We start from the raw sequence: 18656 nt of genomic DNA, 5'->3' as shown, positions 1-18656 counted from the left end.
ATATATATATATATATTAACATTTTTTAAATCTATTTTTTAAGGGTTGGCATGTAACAACCTGTTTTTATTTTATTTTTAGTATTTCTACATGAGAATCATAGAACTCCTGCTGAAAGATGGCCACACCCAATTCTATCTATAAAATCTTTTTTAATATATTGCCTTGCAGGGGGTCAGAGTGGACGACCCTCGGGGGTCCCACAATCATGAAAAATGGGTCAAGACTGGATACAACTCCACCAACAAAAATATGAAATTCATTTAAAATTCAGCTGATGAGGTCACTAATGAAGCATTGATTTGTGAGCCGCCCTGAGACCTTCGAGTATATAAATTCTAATGAATATTATTATTATTATTATTATTATTATTATTATTGCAAGGCAGAGTCTTTATGCAAAAAAAAGGGATTTCAATTGATTGGGTTTAAATCAAACCTGCCCTGCTCACCCTCATTTCATTGTTATCGGTGTATGTCTTCCGGGTTGGTCAAGAAGATGAAGGGGATGCCAGCAAGGCTGCATATTTGCGTACAAAGGGAAGAAATCGGTGTTGGAAGGGGGGTTGGTCTGGATGACCCTGGGTGTCCCTTCTAACTCCATGCTTCAATGTTGAGATTCCTGAGATTCCTGCCCCGGGTTCATGTCCTGGCGTCAGTCATAAAAGACGTAAGAACAATAATACATTCTGAAACACATAATCAAAGAAATGCACGATAAAATACATTTTTTAAAACATGAAATACATAAAAAAATAAAAAATATATAATAAAACACGTAAAAAGAATATGTTCTAAAATAGGGGATGCCAGCAAGGCTGAGGGGGAAGGAACCGTCGCCTTGCAACATCGGAAGTGGGGTTGGTCTGGATGACCCTCAGGGCTCCCTTCCTTCTCCCCACAATGCCTCTCCTTGTTTGCTGAGGGACAAAGACCTCTCTGCCCTCCTGCTGGAGGATCTATGGTCCTCTTTGTTCAGATTTTATCCATTCTCCATTGTTGGGAATTGACAAAGAGGGTCTTGTTTTTCACCCTGGGTGGCTCTGCCAGCCGGCTCCTCTCCGCACTGGCCCTGCCAGGCGGCCCCCAAATCCTGAAGGAAGCCATAGAGGGCCAAAGGCATCCCTCGCGACACCTGCTGGAGGAACTGGGCCAAACTGGGGAGGATGGAAGGATAGGATATAGAAGAATAGAATCTTCTTCTTCTTCTTACGGTGAGTCCATAAGTGACTGTGGAGGCCAATTCTGGATCCGCATGTTCTTCCACAGTGGGGTTTCCCGGTGAAGGTTCCTGCCTCTTAGCCCATTTCTCCTTTGCGTCCCGAGTTCAAGTGTCTCCAAAGCCCAGAACACCTTTGGTCAAGGCAGTTCTCCAATAGAAGAATATACCGTATTGGCCCGGATATAAGCCCTATTTTCCTTGGAGAAAGACCAGATCCTTCAAGTATCCCTATTTCCCAGGGACGTCTCTGATTTAAAGAAGCCGTCCCAGTTTCCGATCACCTTCCGATTAACAAATCCTTTTCTTTTTTACACAAAGACTCAGCCTTGCTGGTATCACCTTCCTATTGACCAATCTGGCAAATTCATTTCTGGAATACAGATAGGTAGCCGTGTTGGTCTGCCATAGTCAAAATAAAAAAATTCCTTCCAGTAGCACCTAGTTGGTCTTTAAGGTGCTACTGGAAGGAATTTTTTTATTTCTGGAATAGTAACTGATTTGCTTCTGCTCTTATGAAGACATAGACCTATCACAATGAAATTGTGGTGAGCAGGGCAGAATCTCCCATGTTTTTCTAGAAAACCAGGTGTCCCCTATCTTAGATCTGGTAACTCCTCCCTCAGTGCAGACCCTGACCTTCCTCCTCCTTGAAATTCATTTGGTAAGACTGATATGAAGCTGGCGGTCCACCAAGACCCAGACCCAGATGTCCACCACCCTTCTATTGCTCCAACTGATTTTCCCTAAACGCAGAACCTGACCCTTGTCCCTCTTGAAATCCATTGGGTTGGACTCAGGTGAAGATGAGGTCCACCAAGACCCTGAGAACTTTCTCCTTTGCCCTGCTCGCCAGTTGGTGGTCCACCAAGACCCTGAGTCCACCCTCAGAATCCATGTGATCCTCCCTAAATGCAGGACCTGGCCGTTGTCCCTCTTAAAATCCATTGAGTTGTATTCATGTGAAGACGGAGCTCCACCAAGCCCCTGAGAACCTTCTCCCATATCCTGGTGGCCATCTGGTGGTCCACCAAGACCCTGAGGTCCACCATCGTTCTATTGGTCCACCTGATTCTCCATAAAGGCACAACCTGACCTCTTGAAATCCTTTGGGTTGGACTCAGGTGAAGATGGGGGGGGGGGTCTACCAAGACCCTGAGATCCTTCTCCTATGCCCTGCTAACAAAACTTGGTGGTGCACAGAGACCGTGAGCCACGTTCCTACAGGCTGAGCTCAGAGCTTTCCACCAAAGCTGGAAGCTCCCACAGATCTTAGGACTTTCCATCAAGCAGATCATGTCCATCTCAGAGTTAACAGGGAGGAGAAGGAGCAGGAGGAGACAGGGCCGGCTTCTCCTTTAAGGGGCATGGCTCTACACAACAGAACCCTTTTTCTTTGGAGGATCTGAGGGAGCAGAGAGAAATCCAGTGAAGTGAGGAGGAGGAATAGGAGGAGGAGAAGAAGAGAAGAAGACGACTGGGTTGTCCTAGCTGAAGAAGAGAACAGTTGCGACTTCACCTGAACCCCAAGACGATGGGTGAGTTGGACCAGGGGAAAACTTCTCAGTATCTCCATCACACATTAATTTGGCCAAGGTGGATCTCAGGGATTTGGGAAGCCATCCCGGGTTCCAATCCCACCCTGGACTGTACCACTTGTCCTGAGACCTTTGAAATGTGACATGTTTCTGGGGACATCAGGGTGGGAAAGAGGACCTCCCTATTTTCATTGGAGACATATTGGGGGGCTGGAAGAAGGGGGTCTCTATCTTCATTTTAGGGGGTAGAAGAGGAGGTCTCTATTTTCATTTTAGGGGGTAGAAGAGGAGGTCTCTATTTTCATTTTAGGGGAGGTCTGTATTTTCCTTTTAGGGGATAGTAGAGGTCTCTATTTTCATTTTAGGGGGTAGAAGAGGAGGACTCTATTTTCATTTTAGGGGGTAGAAGAGGAGGTCTCTATTTTCATTTTAGGGGAGGTCTGTATTTTCCTTTTAGGGGATAGAAGAGGAGGTCTGTATTCTCACAAGGGAAATATTTGGGGGACAGAATAGGATGTTCCTATTCTCATTATAGGGGATAGAATAGCAAGTCTGCGTTTTCACAAGAGAAATGCTGGAGGGATAGAATCGGGTGTTCTTATTTTCATTTTAGGGAGTAGAAGAGGAGGTCTGTATTTTCACAAGAGAAATATTGGGTAGGTGGGCTATATCCCTCCAGCTCCTCACCTCCCTTTCACCACGACCGGGCCAGGTAGGTCTCAGCCAAGAAGCGAGGGGATTCGAACCCAGGACTCTAACTGCTACACCGCCAGAGAGATGGGAACTATAGCCAACCGGAGGGAATGGGACCCAGGAGATTGGCTCGGCAGTCGGAAGGGACCCTGAGATTCATCCAGGCCTGGAAAACCCCCGGAAAAAATGGGGGGTGACCCTGTTTCCTCTGGAAAAATTGAAGGAGAAAAAAAGGGTGTGGAATATTCAAACTATATCAAACTATTTTTTATTTCCAATTTTCCTGGTTTTATCCTAGGCCTTCCCATATCTAGGCAGGACTAATCTGTGCCATATATACCGAATAAAAAACGATGTTCCTGTGAAATAAAACTGTCCATTAATGGGCCCCTGAAATTCCTAACAATTTCACACCATCTGAATCCAATTTCCCATGTTTCTTTTTGCAAAACTGCCCTGACATTCCTAGGTCAGGCTGGATTGACCACCGGGGGTTCCTTTCAGCTCTGGTGTTTTCCGTACCAACCGGGGCCGCTCTCCTGGAGGTGCCATGAAGGAGGGCATTGTTTCGAACTTGCAGTCCATTCCTTATTGTCCATTGTCTTCAGGACAATGGGAGCCTTTTTATCTCTCCGCTTTGCTCTGTTCCACATTCCCTCCATCCATCCCACCTCCGAGATGAAGAGGCGAGGAATGGTCCGGTTAGAGTCCTGGGAAGAGGGCCCCGGGTTCAAATCCCCGAGACCTTCCTGGCAGGATGAAAATAGAGACCCCCAATTCTATCCCCTAAAATGAAAACAGAGACCTCCTATTCCATCCCCTAAAATGAAAATGGAGACTTCCTATTCCATATTTTTATTTTAGGGAATTTGGTTTCCCATAATTCCTGGCAGGAATTAAAAAAAGTTTAAGAGAGTCTTTATGGAGAGTTGCCAATATTTTAATCGCAAAAGGTGGGAAGGGAGAGGATATCACAATCAAATCCGACTGGCAAAATCAATTAAATCAATTTAAATAAAGAAAGAGAGGATGTCGAACTAGCGAGACTATCAGCAAGGTGACAGACGAAAAATTTACCAGATAATGGGAAATACACAGAGTCTACGTAAAAGAACATGGTCAAAATATCAGGTTTCGACAGTTTCTGTGTGTAAAAAGGAGAACCTTATCAAATTTAAAGTCAGTGAAGTAATGGGGAGGAAATAAAGTTGTGCGTATTTAAAGAACCTAATTCAGGAACAAAATGGAAAGATCGGAGGTGTTGTAAACAAAAATATGCCCTTTTCCCTTATGGGGTATCCAAGAGCCCATATAGAGTCCTTACATAGGTTCCCTATTGGTAGGAGAAAATAACAGAGGCCAACCAGAGAATATTGAGAAGCAAAGCAGCTAGTAAGCTTGATCTTTATTGATCTGTTGCAACAGGGTGCTCCCCTCACTCGCAGGAAAGGAGGAGGACCCAAAAAAATGCTGTGCAAGGGCTTATAAAGACTTTTGAAATTCCCATCCTGTAGATCAAGACCACCCCCAGAAACATTATACATACATCACAGAAGGGGTGTAACCTAAGACCACCCCTCAGATACATCACAGAAAAGGTGGCCTTAAAACAGAAATTTCCATATTGTTTTTCTCTTATCCTTGTTTATTTCCTGTCTGGCAGGTTACTTGATTGGATTGCCTGCGGAGCCTGGCCAGTCTTTTATAGTGATAAATAGTTCCTGGCCAGGTCACAGGCTCACACCCTTATTCAAACACAGACATACCCTTAAGACAGGATTTGTGAAGGAAGAGACAATTTTTGACCATGCAGAGAAACATTTTGACCATGCAGAGAAACATTTGCTCAGTTTAGGAAAAAAATGGCTTCAGGTCTTCCTGTGCTTGATCTATGTACGTGCAGTTATGAACATTACCATATATCTAGACCTCAAAATTCCTATCACATTATCCCCCCTTTGGGGCTAGAATTTTTCTTAAAAATTTTTGCCCCACAAATAATAACATTGTATGTTGTAAATTGATGCCTTTGTGTAAATATAGCATATAGTGGTCTATGCTTTACATTTAGCAGGAAGGTCCACTACTGACTGAAAAATGCAGTTTGCTTTTTAGCTCCGTCGTTTTTGTGTGTGTGTTCTCAGGTGTCAAGATAGCTCTTCTGCGGTCTCACACTGGCATAGAGGTACAGCAGCACATCCTGGTGAATCCTCTCGGGGCTTTCATATCAACCATGTCGCCTGGCATTCACCATAGCTGGCACAGGTTTGGGCATGTCATGAGAGAGATGTCTTTGCCTTGGCCATTCTATGGGATTTTATTATTATAGGCTCTGGTCTTGCACTCATGGGAAGTTGCTCACTTGCTCTTAAAGGACCAAAAAGCTAATTGCAGCCTGGATACACTTGCCCAATTCAAACTGAGTCCAATTTGAATTTATATATGCCCATGGTTTTCAACTTTTCAAACCAATCTGTTAAAACAAAACCATTCTTAAAAGGGCACTTGTCCAAATTAGTTAATTTAACTCTTTAAGGCAGTGTTTCCCAACCTTTTTTGGGCAAAGGCACACTTGTTTGATGAAAAAAATCTTGAGGCACACCACCATTACAGCCCCGTGACGTCAGCGCGCAGCGTCACGCCGGGAGGGACGCACGAAAGTGTAAGTTTCAATTTTTCCCCTCCCCCTTGCCGGGGAACCTCCAAGCTTTGGGGGTGGGGGGGGAGGAGGCAGCAAAGCGAGGGACTGAGGGACTCCTCCAATGACAAGGGTTGGGGAAGAAGAGAAAGGGCTACTCCGCTCCAGTCACGGGAGGGGAATATGTACTGGCCCAACTGGTGTGCGGTCTTCGGAAAGCGGGGTGCGGGAAGGAAGCCTAGGCTCGGGGTCCACCGACCTCGGCAGAGAAAGGCAACAACCGAAGCCTCCCGACGGTTTCGGGGGAGACGTTCAGAGCTTCCCTGGGAGTTTCTCAGCCTGCCTTTCGGAGGAAGAGGCGGAGGGGGCCTGGGGATGGCGGTGGCCTCGGCCTCGCCCTCCCTCCGTCCCTCTACCTTTGTAGTGGACGCGCAGGTTGTTCTGCGAGAGGCCGATATAGCTGAATTTGTCCTTCGGGCTCCAGGAGCGCGGCAGCAGCGTCTCCTGCTCGTCCACGGCCGGGTAGAGCCGCTTGAGGCGCCGCTTGAGCTCCTTCTCCTGCTCGTTCAGGGCCGGGTCGCCGCCGTGAGGGAAGGGCGCCGGGGTGCTGCTGCTGCTGCCGCCGCTCCCGGCAGGCATGGGCCCAGCTGAGGCGGCGGCGGCTGTTGTGGTGGTGGCGGCGATAGCGGGCGGAGGAGGGGTTGGCGGCGGGGCCAAGGTGGCGGCGGCGGCGGGTGGAGCAGGAGGGCGGCCGAGGCCGGTGAGGGAGTAGGGTTGCCCGGGGCTTGAGGAGCCGTCGCCGGGAGTTGCTGCTGCTGTTGTTGCTGCTGCTGCCCGGACATGCCGGCCTCCTCCTCGTCCACTGTCCCAAGTGAACTGAGAGGAGGCTTGAAAGAGGTGTAGTATAATATAAAACGGGAAGAGGAAGCCCCAAACCGGAGTGAGACCCGGGGAAGAAGGAAGAGGCGGCAAAGAGAGGCTCCGCTTCTTCGGCTGAGGGACCCGACTGAGCTCACGCGAAGGCGAGCAGGGGGGTTGGAAACAGACGGAGCTGATGACGAGCCGGCGCGTGCGTGCAGCGGCTGGCCTCGTAGGGAGCCGAGGGGCGGGGCTTCCTTTCTGAAGGAGCTGAGGGTGGGGGTCCTCCGGCGCCTTCGGCGAAACGGCGCCGGCCCAGAGCGCTTCTAGGAGGCTGCCTTTGTGCACGACGTAAAGCCCTCTTTTCCTCCCTCCAGCCCCGTGTCACCTGTGGAAAAGGGGGCTGGATCCAGTGACGCAACTCGGAAAACTGTTAGGGAAGCCAGAGCAGGAAAGTGAGTGGGGGGCGTCGTCGCCACTTTAACCCACGTTTCCTTTTTGAAAGAGAAACTTAAGTCAGTGTTTCCCAACCTTTTTTGGACTCGCCCGCCTCCCTCCAGGCAACATCTCGCGGCACACCAGGTATCCAAGTATCCATTCAGAAACGAAGGATTTTAACATTTCTTGATTACAGTGGTACCTCGGGTTACATACGCTTCAGGTTACAGACTCCGCTAACCCAGAAATAGTACCTCGGGTTAAGAACTTTGCTTCAGGATGAGAACAAAAATCGCGCAGCAGCAGCGGGAGGCCCCATTAGCTAAAGTGGTACCTCAGGTTAAGAACAGTTTCAGGTTAAGAACGGACCTCCGGAACAAATTAAGTACGTAACCAGAGGTACCATTGTATTTCTCTTGTACAGTTTTATAACGAAGAAAGCATTTTTTAAAAAATCATTTTAGGGGATAGAATAGGAGGTCTCTATTTTCATTTTAGGGGACGGACTAGGAAGTTTCTATTTTCATTCTAGGGGATGGAACAGGTGGTCTCTATTTTCATTTTAGAGGACAGAACAGGAGCTCTGTCTTTTCACCAGAGAAATATTGGGGGGATAGAATTGGGCAGGTCCCTATTTTCACCCTGCCAGGTAGGTCTCGGGGATTTGAACCCAGGGCCCTCTTCCCAGGACTCTAACCGGACCATTCCTCACCATCCCTGGGGTGGGATGTGGGGGCAACGTGGGATGGAGATATCAAGGCTCCATTGTCCCAAAGACAATGGACAATTGAGGATGAGCTGCGAGTTCGAATCCAGACCTGACACTGTTTCTGGCATCTCACAGCTGCTTGTTACCAGCAGAGATTAAGCAGAACATTGGACCAATTGACCGTCGGGGTCAAATCCAGATTTCTGCTCCTATTTTGAAATTCCTGCCTTGTCAAGGGGTCCGATTTGACAACCCTTGGGGGGGGGGGTCTCAGCATTCGGGGAAACCCAGCCAGATGGGTGGGGTATAAATAACAAAAAAAATATTATTATTATTATTATTATTGGAGAGGAAGGAGCCGTGGGGAGGCCTGCCTGTCCTGCTGACCCTTGTATTTTTCACAATGTAGATAATGTTAGCGACGGGCCCGAACCCCAACCAACCGCGGCTCCGCAGAACTCGAACCCGGATACAGTACCCCAAGCCGGTTCTCCAGGTAGCCATCTGAAGCCTGAGATACCCAGGGCCTGCCTAGCAGGGCTGGGTTGCCTTCCGATGCGAGGCCACGTTGAGATTCCCACCTTTCTGTGGTGGGACTGAGTAATAATAATAATAATAATAATAATAATAATAATAATAATAATAATAATAATATCGTTCAACAACATCAGTTAAGATTGATACATATGCTATCATGTTATTGTTTTAATGAAATAAATGGTTTAAATGGTTATGATGGTTTTTCTCCTTCCAATCAAGTCCAGCAGAAAAGTGGTCCCAATAGAAACGTCTTAAACCTCACCAGAATTTCATCATTATCGGTCTATGTATTTCTAATAATGGAAGCAAATCAGCCATTTTTGATGTATGTGTGAAAACGAATTTATGATTCCCAAAAAGAAACTTTCCTCTGGTGGTCAATATTCAGAGGATGGCAGCAACGCCAAGTCTTACTGACTAGCAATTTAAATTGTGATTTAAATCGTGACTGAAACTGATTTGATTTCAAATCAAATCCACCCCACTGGGATGCAAGTTTAAAAGACTTTCCTTACTGATCCCAAGGTCCGGCCAATGCGTTTCAGGGCCAGATTGAGGTTTGATGTGGCTCTCAGCTCCTGAAGGTAATGGGGCCATTTCTATGTCCAGCTGTCCTTTGTCCACAACAAATTGTCATTTTTTTGTGTGTTGAATATATGCTATATGGTCATTGATGGACCTCATAGGTCTCTATTTATTTATTTATTTTTAGATTTGTTTGAATCTCTTTACTTAAGCAATCCAATCTGGCTTCGTTCAGATTGGAGTATATTCCTCCCCCCCCCCTATAAATTTTTATTGGTTTTTCATTGGTTATACATATATACAATCTAGATTACATAAGTTACATATAACATAGCTGTTACAAAAGTCATATATACATTACACAATTATTTTGGGCTCCGCCGAGCCTCAGACTTCCCTTCACTTCGTTGGTAAGTATCAGATAAATTCTAAAGTCACGTGTTTTATCTCCTTTACATATTTGCCAAACACTGCTAGAGTTATTCCAACCCTGCCAGAGTCTTCAAAGTTCTATATTTATCTCTTATATACGTCAGATATTTGTTCCAATTTTCATGAAACTTCTGGTCATCCTGGTCTCTTAGTCTTCCTGTTATTCTAGCTAGTTCAGCATAATTTATCATCTTGATCTGCCAGTCATTTATAGTAGGTATTAACTCCATTTTCCAACTTTGGGCTAGCATAGTTCTAGCGGCCGTTGTGGCATATAGAAACAGATTTTTGTCTTCTTTTTTAATTTCCTTGCCGACTATTCCTAGCAGGAAAGCTTCAGGCTTTTTGGGAAAGGTATATTTAAAGATTTTTTTAAGTTCGTTGTAAATCAGTTCCCCAAAGCCTTTTACTTTACTGCATGTCCACCACATGTGGTAGAACTCACCATCCCCCTCTCCACATAGGTCCGCAGGTCATAGGTCTCTAAAGCCATTTCCACATGTTGCCAGGCAACCAGTCCATGCAGAATGTCGGCACCCTATATATAGAATGGAGGTGTCAGCGAAGCTCATATGCTGACAGGAGGAGGAGAAGCAGGCACAGAGAGAGGACAGTTAACAGCAGAAAGCAGAGAGGAGGGGGAGAGCAACTGTAATCTGAGCTCTGGCCAAAGGGACAGACAGATGTGTGAGAACTCTGATAGTGGGCAAGATGTTGGAATGCATGGAATGCAGGAAACACTCTCTGCCAAATCTTGTAGGATACCTGAAGAGAAGGTGGGGGCTTCCGTGCTGGGGAAGGGGGAAGAGCTCATTCCGGGCAACTCCATCTTCTGGGGAGGAGGATGAGTAGAGGAGCCCCATCCTAGTTTGTTGTTTTTGCAATAAATCTGAAATAATTAACAGCCAGAGTTGTCTCCTGTCTGTGGGAGAGACCAAGCTGTAACAGGAGGAAACCAGGGATATTTTAGGGAGCAGGCGGGGCCCATGACTTACATTACAGGAGCCAATACAACACAACACACTGTTGCTGCATGTCGGTTTTATTTTATTTGCTTTTTATTTTCTATTCTGGAAATGTACATCCAGGGTTTTTCCCCCCTTTTATATTTTTGGGGGCCCCCAAGAGAGGGGGGGCCCCTAAGCTACGGCTTGTTGAGCTTAGATGTAAATCCGGCACTGGTGCCACCTGTGATTCGACGCCAAGATTGCTGCCTGACCGGGGGCTGGACTGGATGACCCTTGGGGTTAGGGATAGGAGTTAGGTTTAGGGATTAGGTGTAGTGGTTAGGGTTAGGGACAGTGGTTTAGGATAGGGAAAGGAGATAGGGATGGGGGTTAGGGATAGGGATCGGGGTTAGGGAAAGGGTTTAGAATAAGGATAGGGGTTAGGGATGGGGTGAGCAATAGGGGTTAGGCAACTCTTCCTCTCAAGAGGTCTCTATCCTTCCCTCCTTCCTTTCTTCCCCTCTCCCTGCAGGTCTGTTAGAGTGCTGTGCCCGCTGCCTGGTGGGGGCACCCTTCACCTCGCTGGTGGCCACGACCCTGTGCTTCCTGGGGGTGGCACTCTTCTGCGGCTGCAGCCACGAAGCCCTGACCGGCACCGAGCACCTGATCGAGACCTACTTCTCAAAAAACTACCAGGATTACGAGTACCTGGTCGATGTGTAAGCGCCTCCAAACGTTTCTTTCCTCTGCCGCCTTTGTTCGTTCCCTCGTTCGTTTTCTTGTTTGTTTACCGGTTCGTTCCCCCGTTCATATTCTGCAATCCTTTTCTCACTGCATGTCCACATCAAGTTAAACTACAGCCACACGACCCGTCTTCTATCAAAATAATATTCTGCAATCCTTTCCCAACTGTATATCCCTCCTAGCTCTGGTGGGGGGACAGACTGGATGACCCTTGGGTGCACCTGCTGTACCGATGGCCCCCCTCTCCTATTTTCTCCCCTGCAGGATCCACGACTTCCAGTACGCCATCTACGGGGTGGCCGGCTTCTTCTTCCTCTTTGGTGCCCTCCTGCTGGCCGAAGGCTTCTACACCACCAGCGCTGTCCGGCAGGTCTTCGGCGACTACCGGGCCACCGTCTGCGGCAAGGGCCTGGGCGCCACGGTAGGCCACAAGGGGAGGGGGCCCCGAGGACACCGGCCCGGCCACTCCTGGGAGCTGGTGTGTCACTGTGTGGGAAAATGGCTGGGCCATCCCGATAAGGTGATCTTCTCTTTTGCACCTGGTGCCGGCACCGTTCAAACCCGGGGCATGAGACTGCCGATGGTGGGGGGCGTTAGGAACAGGATATATTGAATAAGTCTTGTCCTTCCTTCACTCACACTGGTTGTCCATACTGAGAGGATGCCAGCAAGGTTGAACCTTTTTATAAAATGACTTTATCCTTCCAAAAAGGAAACCTTCCTCTGGTTGTCCATATTAAGAGGAGGCAAGCAAGGCCGAACCTTTCTGTAAAAGGAGGATTTTATCCAGGGGTCAGCAAACTTGCCATGCCTCGGGCCGGTGTCTCCAGTGCCAATTGCGCGTTGCGCCGGAGGGTGGGGGAGCGCGTGCCCAGACACGTGCGCACACCCTATTTCCGGCACACTTCTGAGTTGGAGGAGCACCAGAAATAGCTTGTGTCCATGTGCACAGGCCTCCTCCCACCCAGATGTGCACCGGAAATAACTTGCGCATGCGTAAATAACGCTTGCGCATGCACACACGCTATTTCTGGTGCTCCTCAGACCTGGAAGTGGGCAGCCGCGCAGTGCAGCACGGGTAAGAGCGGGTGGTGGCAGCGGGCAGCGGGGTTCGCCATGGGCTGGATAAATGAGTCCCTCAAGCCTTATCTGGCCCACGGGCCTTAGTTTGGGGACCCCGATTTTATCCTTCCAAAAAGGAAACCCTCCTCCGCTTGATTCTTGGAGCAGTCATTCGGAATGGCTTTACAGTTCCAAGGTCTGCTGCCTGTGCTGTCGCAGGTGGCATTGGTGGAAAAAGGAGGAAATTCTACGTCTAAGGAATCCAACAGGGCACTTTTAGCCCCTTCCTGCCCTATAAGTACCCTTCGGGCCTCCATCCCGGATGGATGTTCCTGCCCCAAAAGGCAGCAAGGGACTTGTACTTGTGACCCGTGGTGCAATCAGAAAACCACCTGCTGTGCCTATGGAGGTCCCCTCCCCCCCAATCCCGGGCCATCCGAGTATCCCTGTTTCTCAGTCCCAGATTTGACTTGTGAGGGGTGGAAGAAGAGGTGGCTATTATCATTTTACGGGATGGAATAGGCAGTCCATATTTTAATCAGATAAATAGCTGTGGGATGGAAGAGGAGGTCTGTTTTCATTTTAGGGGATAGAATAGGAGGCCACTCTTTTCATTTTAGGGGATGGAATAGGAGGTCTCTATTTTTATTTTAGAGGTTGGAATAGGAGGTCTGTTTTCATTTTATAGGATAGAATAGGAGGTCTCCATCATCACCTGAGAAATACCCAAATATAAGCCGCCCCTGAAAATAGGATTTTAATGGATCATAGGAACCTGGGAATAGGGACCTTTCAAGTTCTGCCCACCCCTTGTGGGAATATCGGGAAGAAAGGTCCAAGTGGCTGGGAGTTCCTCAGGTCCCAAAGGTCTCCAGTCTCATGCCCCGTCCTCCGGAAGCTCCCGGCCCATCGCTGACACTCGTTTCTTCTCCCTCCTTTCAGTTTGTGGGCATCACCTATATCCTGACCGTCCTCTGGCTCCTGGTCCTGGCCTGCTCAGCTGTCCCCATCTACGTCTACTTCACGGCCTGGACCACCTGCAACTCCATTGCCAACCCCACCAAGACGGCCGCCGGCATTGGGAACCTCTGCACAGACGCCCGGATGTATGGTGAGGAAGAACCTAGTTTACTGGGCCACCTTGGGGAGGAAGAACCTCATGAGGGGTCTCCCAGTAGGACCTGGGAGACGGTTTTTGAGGTCTTGGTTGACCACCAAGCTTGGAAGAAGGATCTTGAGGTCTTGATGGAGCACCAAGCTTGGTAGCAGGAAAGGACCTGGGAGAATTTCAAGATCCTGGGGGAGCCCCATCTCCCCACGGGTCTCACCCCAATGGATTTCCAGAGGGATGAAGGTCAGGAAGGACCTCAGGGTCTTGCCAGCTTGCTATCAGGACCCGGGAGAAAGATCTCAGGCTTGGTGGTCCTCCAACATCACATGAATCAACCCAAGGCATTGTCAAGTGGGGGAAAGGTCAGGTCCTGCGTTTAGGGAGAATCCGATGGACCCTGATGGTGGGCTCAGGGTCTTGGTAGACCACCGGCTTGCTATCAGGATCTGGGAGCAGGTTCTCAGGGTCTTGGTGGACCTCCAGCTTCACATGTCAAGAGGGGTCAAGGAGGTGGGGCGAGGTGGCCCTCCAACTCTCAACCGTTCTGTTTCGGTGCCCTGACACAGGTGTCCTACCGTGGAACGCTTCCCCGGGAAGAGTGTGTGGCCAGAGCCTTCTCTCCATCTGCAAGACATCCGAGGTGAGTTCTCAGTGGTCAAGACTAGAGGACCTTCCTGGTCCTTTCTACCATTTTGTTTTTCTACATTGAGATCCTTCAATGGGTGACCCATTCTCTTCCTCCTCCTCCTTCCTCTCCTCATTCTTCTCCTCCTTCTCTGGTGACTGGGAGCAGCCGCCGAGACCACATAACACCGGTCTTGAAAGACCGGTGTTATTGGCTCCCAGTACATTTCCGAGCACAGTTCAAAGTGTTGGTGCTGACCTCTAAAGCCCTAAACGGCCTCGGTCCAGTATACCTGAAGGAGCGTCTCCACCCCCATCGTTCTACCCGGACACTGAGGTCCAGCGCCGAGGACCTTCTGGAAGTTCCCTCAGTGCAAGAAGCCAAGTTACAGGGAACCAGGCAGAGGGCCTTCTCGGTAGTGGCACCCGCCCTGTGGAACGCCCTCCCACCAGATGTCAAAGAGAACAACAACTACCAGACTTTTAGAAGACATCTGAAGGCAGCCCTGTTTAGGGAAGCTTTTAACGTTTGATGCATTACTGTATTTTAATATTTTGTTGGAAGCCGCCCAGAGTGGCTGGGGAAGCCCAGCCAGATGGGCGGGGTATAAATTAATTAATTATTATTATTATTATCATCATCCTACAGTTCCAGATGACGTTCCACCTGTTCATTGCGGCCTTTGTGGGAGCAGCGGTCACCTTGGTGGCTCTGGTAAGGATGGCTTCCCGCAACTCTTCATCTCTGGGTGGAGGATTTCAGCCACACGTGGGGCAAAGGATGGGAGGGAGGTCTCTGGCAGAACCCTGGAAAATCAGCAGGACTCCTTCCGATGGGCCTGCGGGAGACTGTGCTTGATGGTCTCCTCAAAGCTGCTGAGATATTAGGGGAACCAGGAGGAAAGAGCAGGAAGACCATGCTTGATGGTCTTCAAAGGCACTGAGATATCAGGGGAACCAGGAGGAAAGGGCAGGAGACCACCAAAGCTGCTGAGATATCAGGAGAAGCAGGAGGAATGGGCAGGAGACCATTCTTGATGGTCTTCAAAGTTGCTGAAATCTCAGGGGAATCAGGAGGAAAGAGCAGGAGACCATTATTGATGGTCTTCAAAGCTGCTGAGATATCAGGAGAACCAGGAGGAATGGGTTCTAGCAATTCTGCTTCTCTTCCCCTTCCTCCGTAGGTGACATTTATCATCGCTGCCACCTACAACTTCGCCGTCCTGAGGCTGATGGGCCGGGGAACAAAATTCTAACCCGGCACACCCCTCCCGAGCGAAGAGACTCCCTCCCTTTTCATAATAATAATAACCCTCGTATTATTTGCACCCTGGACTGGTCTTCTAACCGCAAGGCTCTAACCAGGTGGCCGCCAACCTCCTGCTCTAACTGTCTGTCAGCCAGTTGGCTTGTCCCGATCCGCCAGGGTTGGACTACATAACCCCAGGGTACCTTTTCAAATGCAACCATGATTCTATGACCTCACTTGACCCAGCCAGACCCGAAAACAGGATTATTCCCGGTCTGGGGATTTCGTCAGCGCGGGAAACCAACGTCGGAGCGAGAGAGAGGTCCTACAACCTGTTAGTCCTGCTTTTTGGAGGAAAAATCGCTCCGTCCCTTGAAGTTTCCAAAAAGAAAGTCATTTTTTTGAAAAAAATAAGTGCAGTTTTATGCTCAAACGGCAGGAAATTATTCGACGAGATAACACCATTTTTTTTGTAAGAGGCTAATAAAAACGTGTGTGTACACACATACATATATAAAAATGTGAAAATTGACCGTTCTTAACATGGTGCGCAGAAAGCCGAAATAACGAAGGATAATATTGAAATAAAAATGAAGGGTGAATTTCATGAGAAGAGCTTGTCGGTTTTTTAATGCTTCGCTCCGTTTCGGTGGGGAAATCAGATGGAACTACCGTATTGTCAGGAATAAAAGCCTCCCTTCCCCCCCAAATTCCAACCAGGAAGTTTTAAAAGTGGCATATATTCAGGCCAATACGGTAGCGATCCAACAATCCGTCAAACGCAACAAAGAAAATGCAACAAATATTGTGGCGAAATCATACCCAAAACCTCCCTTCCGATTACATTTCCAGCAACAAGGATTACAATTCTAGTTTCCTTGGTTTGAAATAAAGGAATATACTGATATATATATATATATATATAAGCTATCATAGATACAGATATTTACACATATATATATACACACACACACACACACACACACACACATTTATATATGTTAGCTTATATAAGATATATATCATATTTATATTTTTATATATGTATTTATATCATATCTATCTGTGTCTCTCTGTGTGTATATCAGACTTTAAATTATTCCTGATGAATATTTTAAAAATATCCCTCATGAAATCAAACCAAAAACCTCCCTTCCAATTACAATTCCAACAACAGGGATGACGACTTTTATTCTTTATACACCACCCATCTGGCTGGGTTTCCCCAGCCACTCTGGGTAGAATAACAACAGCAACAACCCTATCCCTAATAATAATACAGTGGACGCTCGGATTGCAAACGTGATCCGTGCGGGAGGCACGTTTGCAACCCCCAGCATTCGTAACCTGCAGCGGGTCACAATTCAGCACTTCTGCGCATAGCGCAACTTAGCACTTCTGCGCATGCGACAAAACCCGGAAGTAACCCGTTCCGGTACTTCCGGGTTCTGCGAGATGCGCAACCCAAAAACGTGCAACCTGAAGCGTCTGTAACTCAAGGTATGACTGTAATAGCTTTATTTCTACCCCACCCATCTGGCTGGCTTTCCCCAGCCACTCTGGGCGGCTTTCAACAGGACAGAAATAAAATTATTATTAATAATAATTTTTAGAAAAATGGTACTGGAGCTCCTTCCTTCTTTTCCATGGTGGAAATAGGGACGCCCCAATCTGTCCCCTGCAACATTTTTAGGGCCTCTCGAGGGTCATGCAGTCCAGGCACTTGCAATAATAATAATAGTAATAATAGCACCTCTAAACAGTTATTAGAGCCACAAATCCCTTTATGGATCTCTCCATTAGAAGCCCATGCACTTAAAAAACTCAGTATGAATCCGAACTGGGCAACATATAGACAAATACTGGAAGAAGACCAAGGAAAGTTAAAATTAAAAGCATATGAAGAATTAATACAATATGGGAGGGATAATTGGCAATATATACAATTAAAAAGTGTCTTTAATGCAGATCAAAGAAAAGGTTTTGCCAAAGAACAAACACTATTTAGCACCATTATATTACAAAAGAATAGGAATTATTATCAAAAATTTACACTCTATTATAGGACTATGATTTGATGAAGAGGTAAAATAAACAATGGGCAAACGGGCACAAGATATCGGCCACCCTATATATTTAGAACAATGGGAGAAACTCTGTCGCGAGGATATCCGCTTTACCGCCTGCTATACGATAAAGGAAAATTTTGTTAAAATGTTTTACAGGTGGTATTTAACACCAGTCAAACTCGACAAAATATATAAATTAAAATCCAACATTTGTTGGAAATGTAACAAAAAACCTGGAACGATAATTCTTATGTGGTGGGGTTGCAAGGAAATAAAGTTTTGGGGAATAATACATGAGGAACTTAAGAAAATGTTAAAAATCCCATGATAAAATCCCGAAGCTTATCTGTTAGGGTTGGTGGGCAAAGATGTACAGTGGTACCTCGCAAGACGAATGCCTCGCAAGACGAATGCCTCGCAAGACGAAAGAGTTTTCCGTTTTTTGAGTCATTTCGCAAGACGAATTTCCCTATGGGCTTGCTTCGCAAGACGAAACGTCTTGCAAGTTTGTTTCCTTTTTCTTAAAGCCGCTAAGCCGTTAATAGCCGCTAAGCCGCTAATAGCCGTGCTTCACAAGACAAAAAAACCGCAAGACGAAGAGACTCGCGGAACGGATTAATTTCGTCTTGCAAGGCACCACTGTACCACAAATGAAAAAAAAAAACAATCTTTTTATATGCAACAGCAGCTGCCAGGGTAGTACCAGTAATTGCCACTAAATGGAAATCTCAGGACACACCAACAAAGGAAGCGTGGATTTGTAAATTAAGTGAGTATATAGAATTGGTAAAATTAACTTCAATTATAAGGTCAAATCAAAAGTTAAGAATGGAGTGGAAGTATTTCGAAGATTATATGTCAAAATATTGTTCTAAAAATGAGATGCTAATAGGCTTAGAATAAAAAATGTAAGCAATAACAAAAACAATAAAGAAAGAAGGAAAAATCAGAATGTACTTTATTATAGAATGCAAGGAAAAAAGGTAGAAAGAAATATAAAGAAGTAGAATTGCTGTGGAGAGAAGTAGAGGGTGGGTGGTGGGTTTTATAATTAAGTAGCTGTTGTAATTTAGATATTATATTTTATGTGAAGGAATCATTGGGAATTTTGGTTATTATGTATCTATGTTAAGTTTCAATAAAAATATCTTGAGGAATAAATAAATTAATAATAATATTAATAACATTAATAACATTAATAATAATAATATATACCCTGCCCATCTGGCTTCCTGCAAAATATTTATTTTATGCCGCCCT

At 46.8% G+C, this 18656-nt stretch overlaps 1 protein-coding gene across 2 annotated transcripts; it reads left to right on the top strand.

The window, feature by feature from the left end:
* Nucleotides 1–2444: 2444 nt before the first annotated feature.
* On the top strand, nucleotides 2445–17770 carry LOC308578013 (myelin proteolipid protein-like). 2 transcript variants are annotated; one of them, XM_081178314.1, is made up of 8 exons: nucleotides 2445–2757; nucleotides 8503–8589; nucleotides 11070–11256; nucleotides 11546–11702; nucleotides 13286–13454; nucleotides 14021–14094; nucleotides 14728–14793; nucleotides 15263–17770. In XM_081178314.1, exons 1-8 carry the CDS (start codon nucleotides 2754–2756, stop codon nucleotides 15332–15334), a joined length of 816 nt encoding a protein of 271 aa, XP_081034440.1. In that variant the 5' UTR covers nucleotides 2445–2753; the 3' UTR covers nucleotides 15335–17770. The 2 variants fall into 2 exon arrangements, with proteins under 2 accessions (XP_081034440.1, XP_081034439.1); XM_081178313.1 differs by lacking the exon at nucleotides 8503–8589 and having other exon boundaries at nucleotides 2449–2757; nucleotides 11546–11801.
* Nucleotides 17771–18656: the final 886 nt, after the last annotated feature.

This window comes from Podarcis bocagei, assembly GCF_964188305.1.
Source record: "Podarcis bocagei genome assembly, chromosome: W".
Taxonomy (NCBI): domain Eukaryota; kingdom Metazoa; phylum Chordata; class Lepidosauria; order Squamata; family Lacertidae; genus Podarcis; species Podarcis bocagei.
This window is presented reverse-complemented; position numbering and strand designations above follow the sequence as displayed.

Coding starts and splice junctions, on each gene's coding strand:
- LOC308578013 (XM_081178313.1), top strand. Junction 13,455..14,020: donor CACAGACGCCCGGATGTATG/GTGAGGAAGAAC, acceptor GCCCTGACACAG/GTGTCCTACCGTGGAACGCT. Junction 14,095..14,727: donor CCATCTGCAAGACATCCGAG/GTGAGTTCTCAG, acceptor ATCATCCTACAG/TTCCAGATGACGTTCCACCT.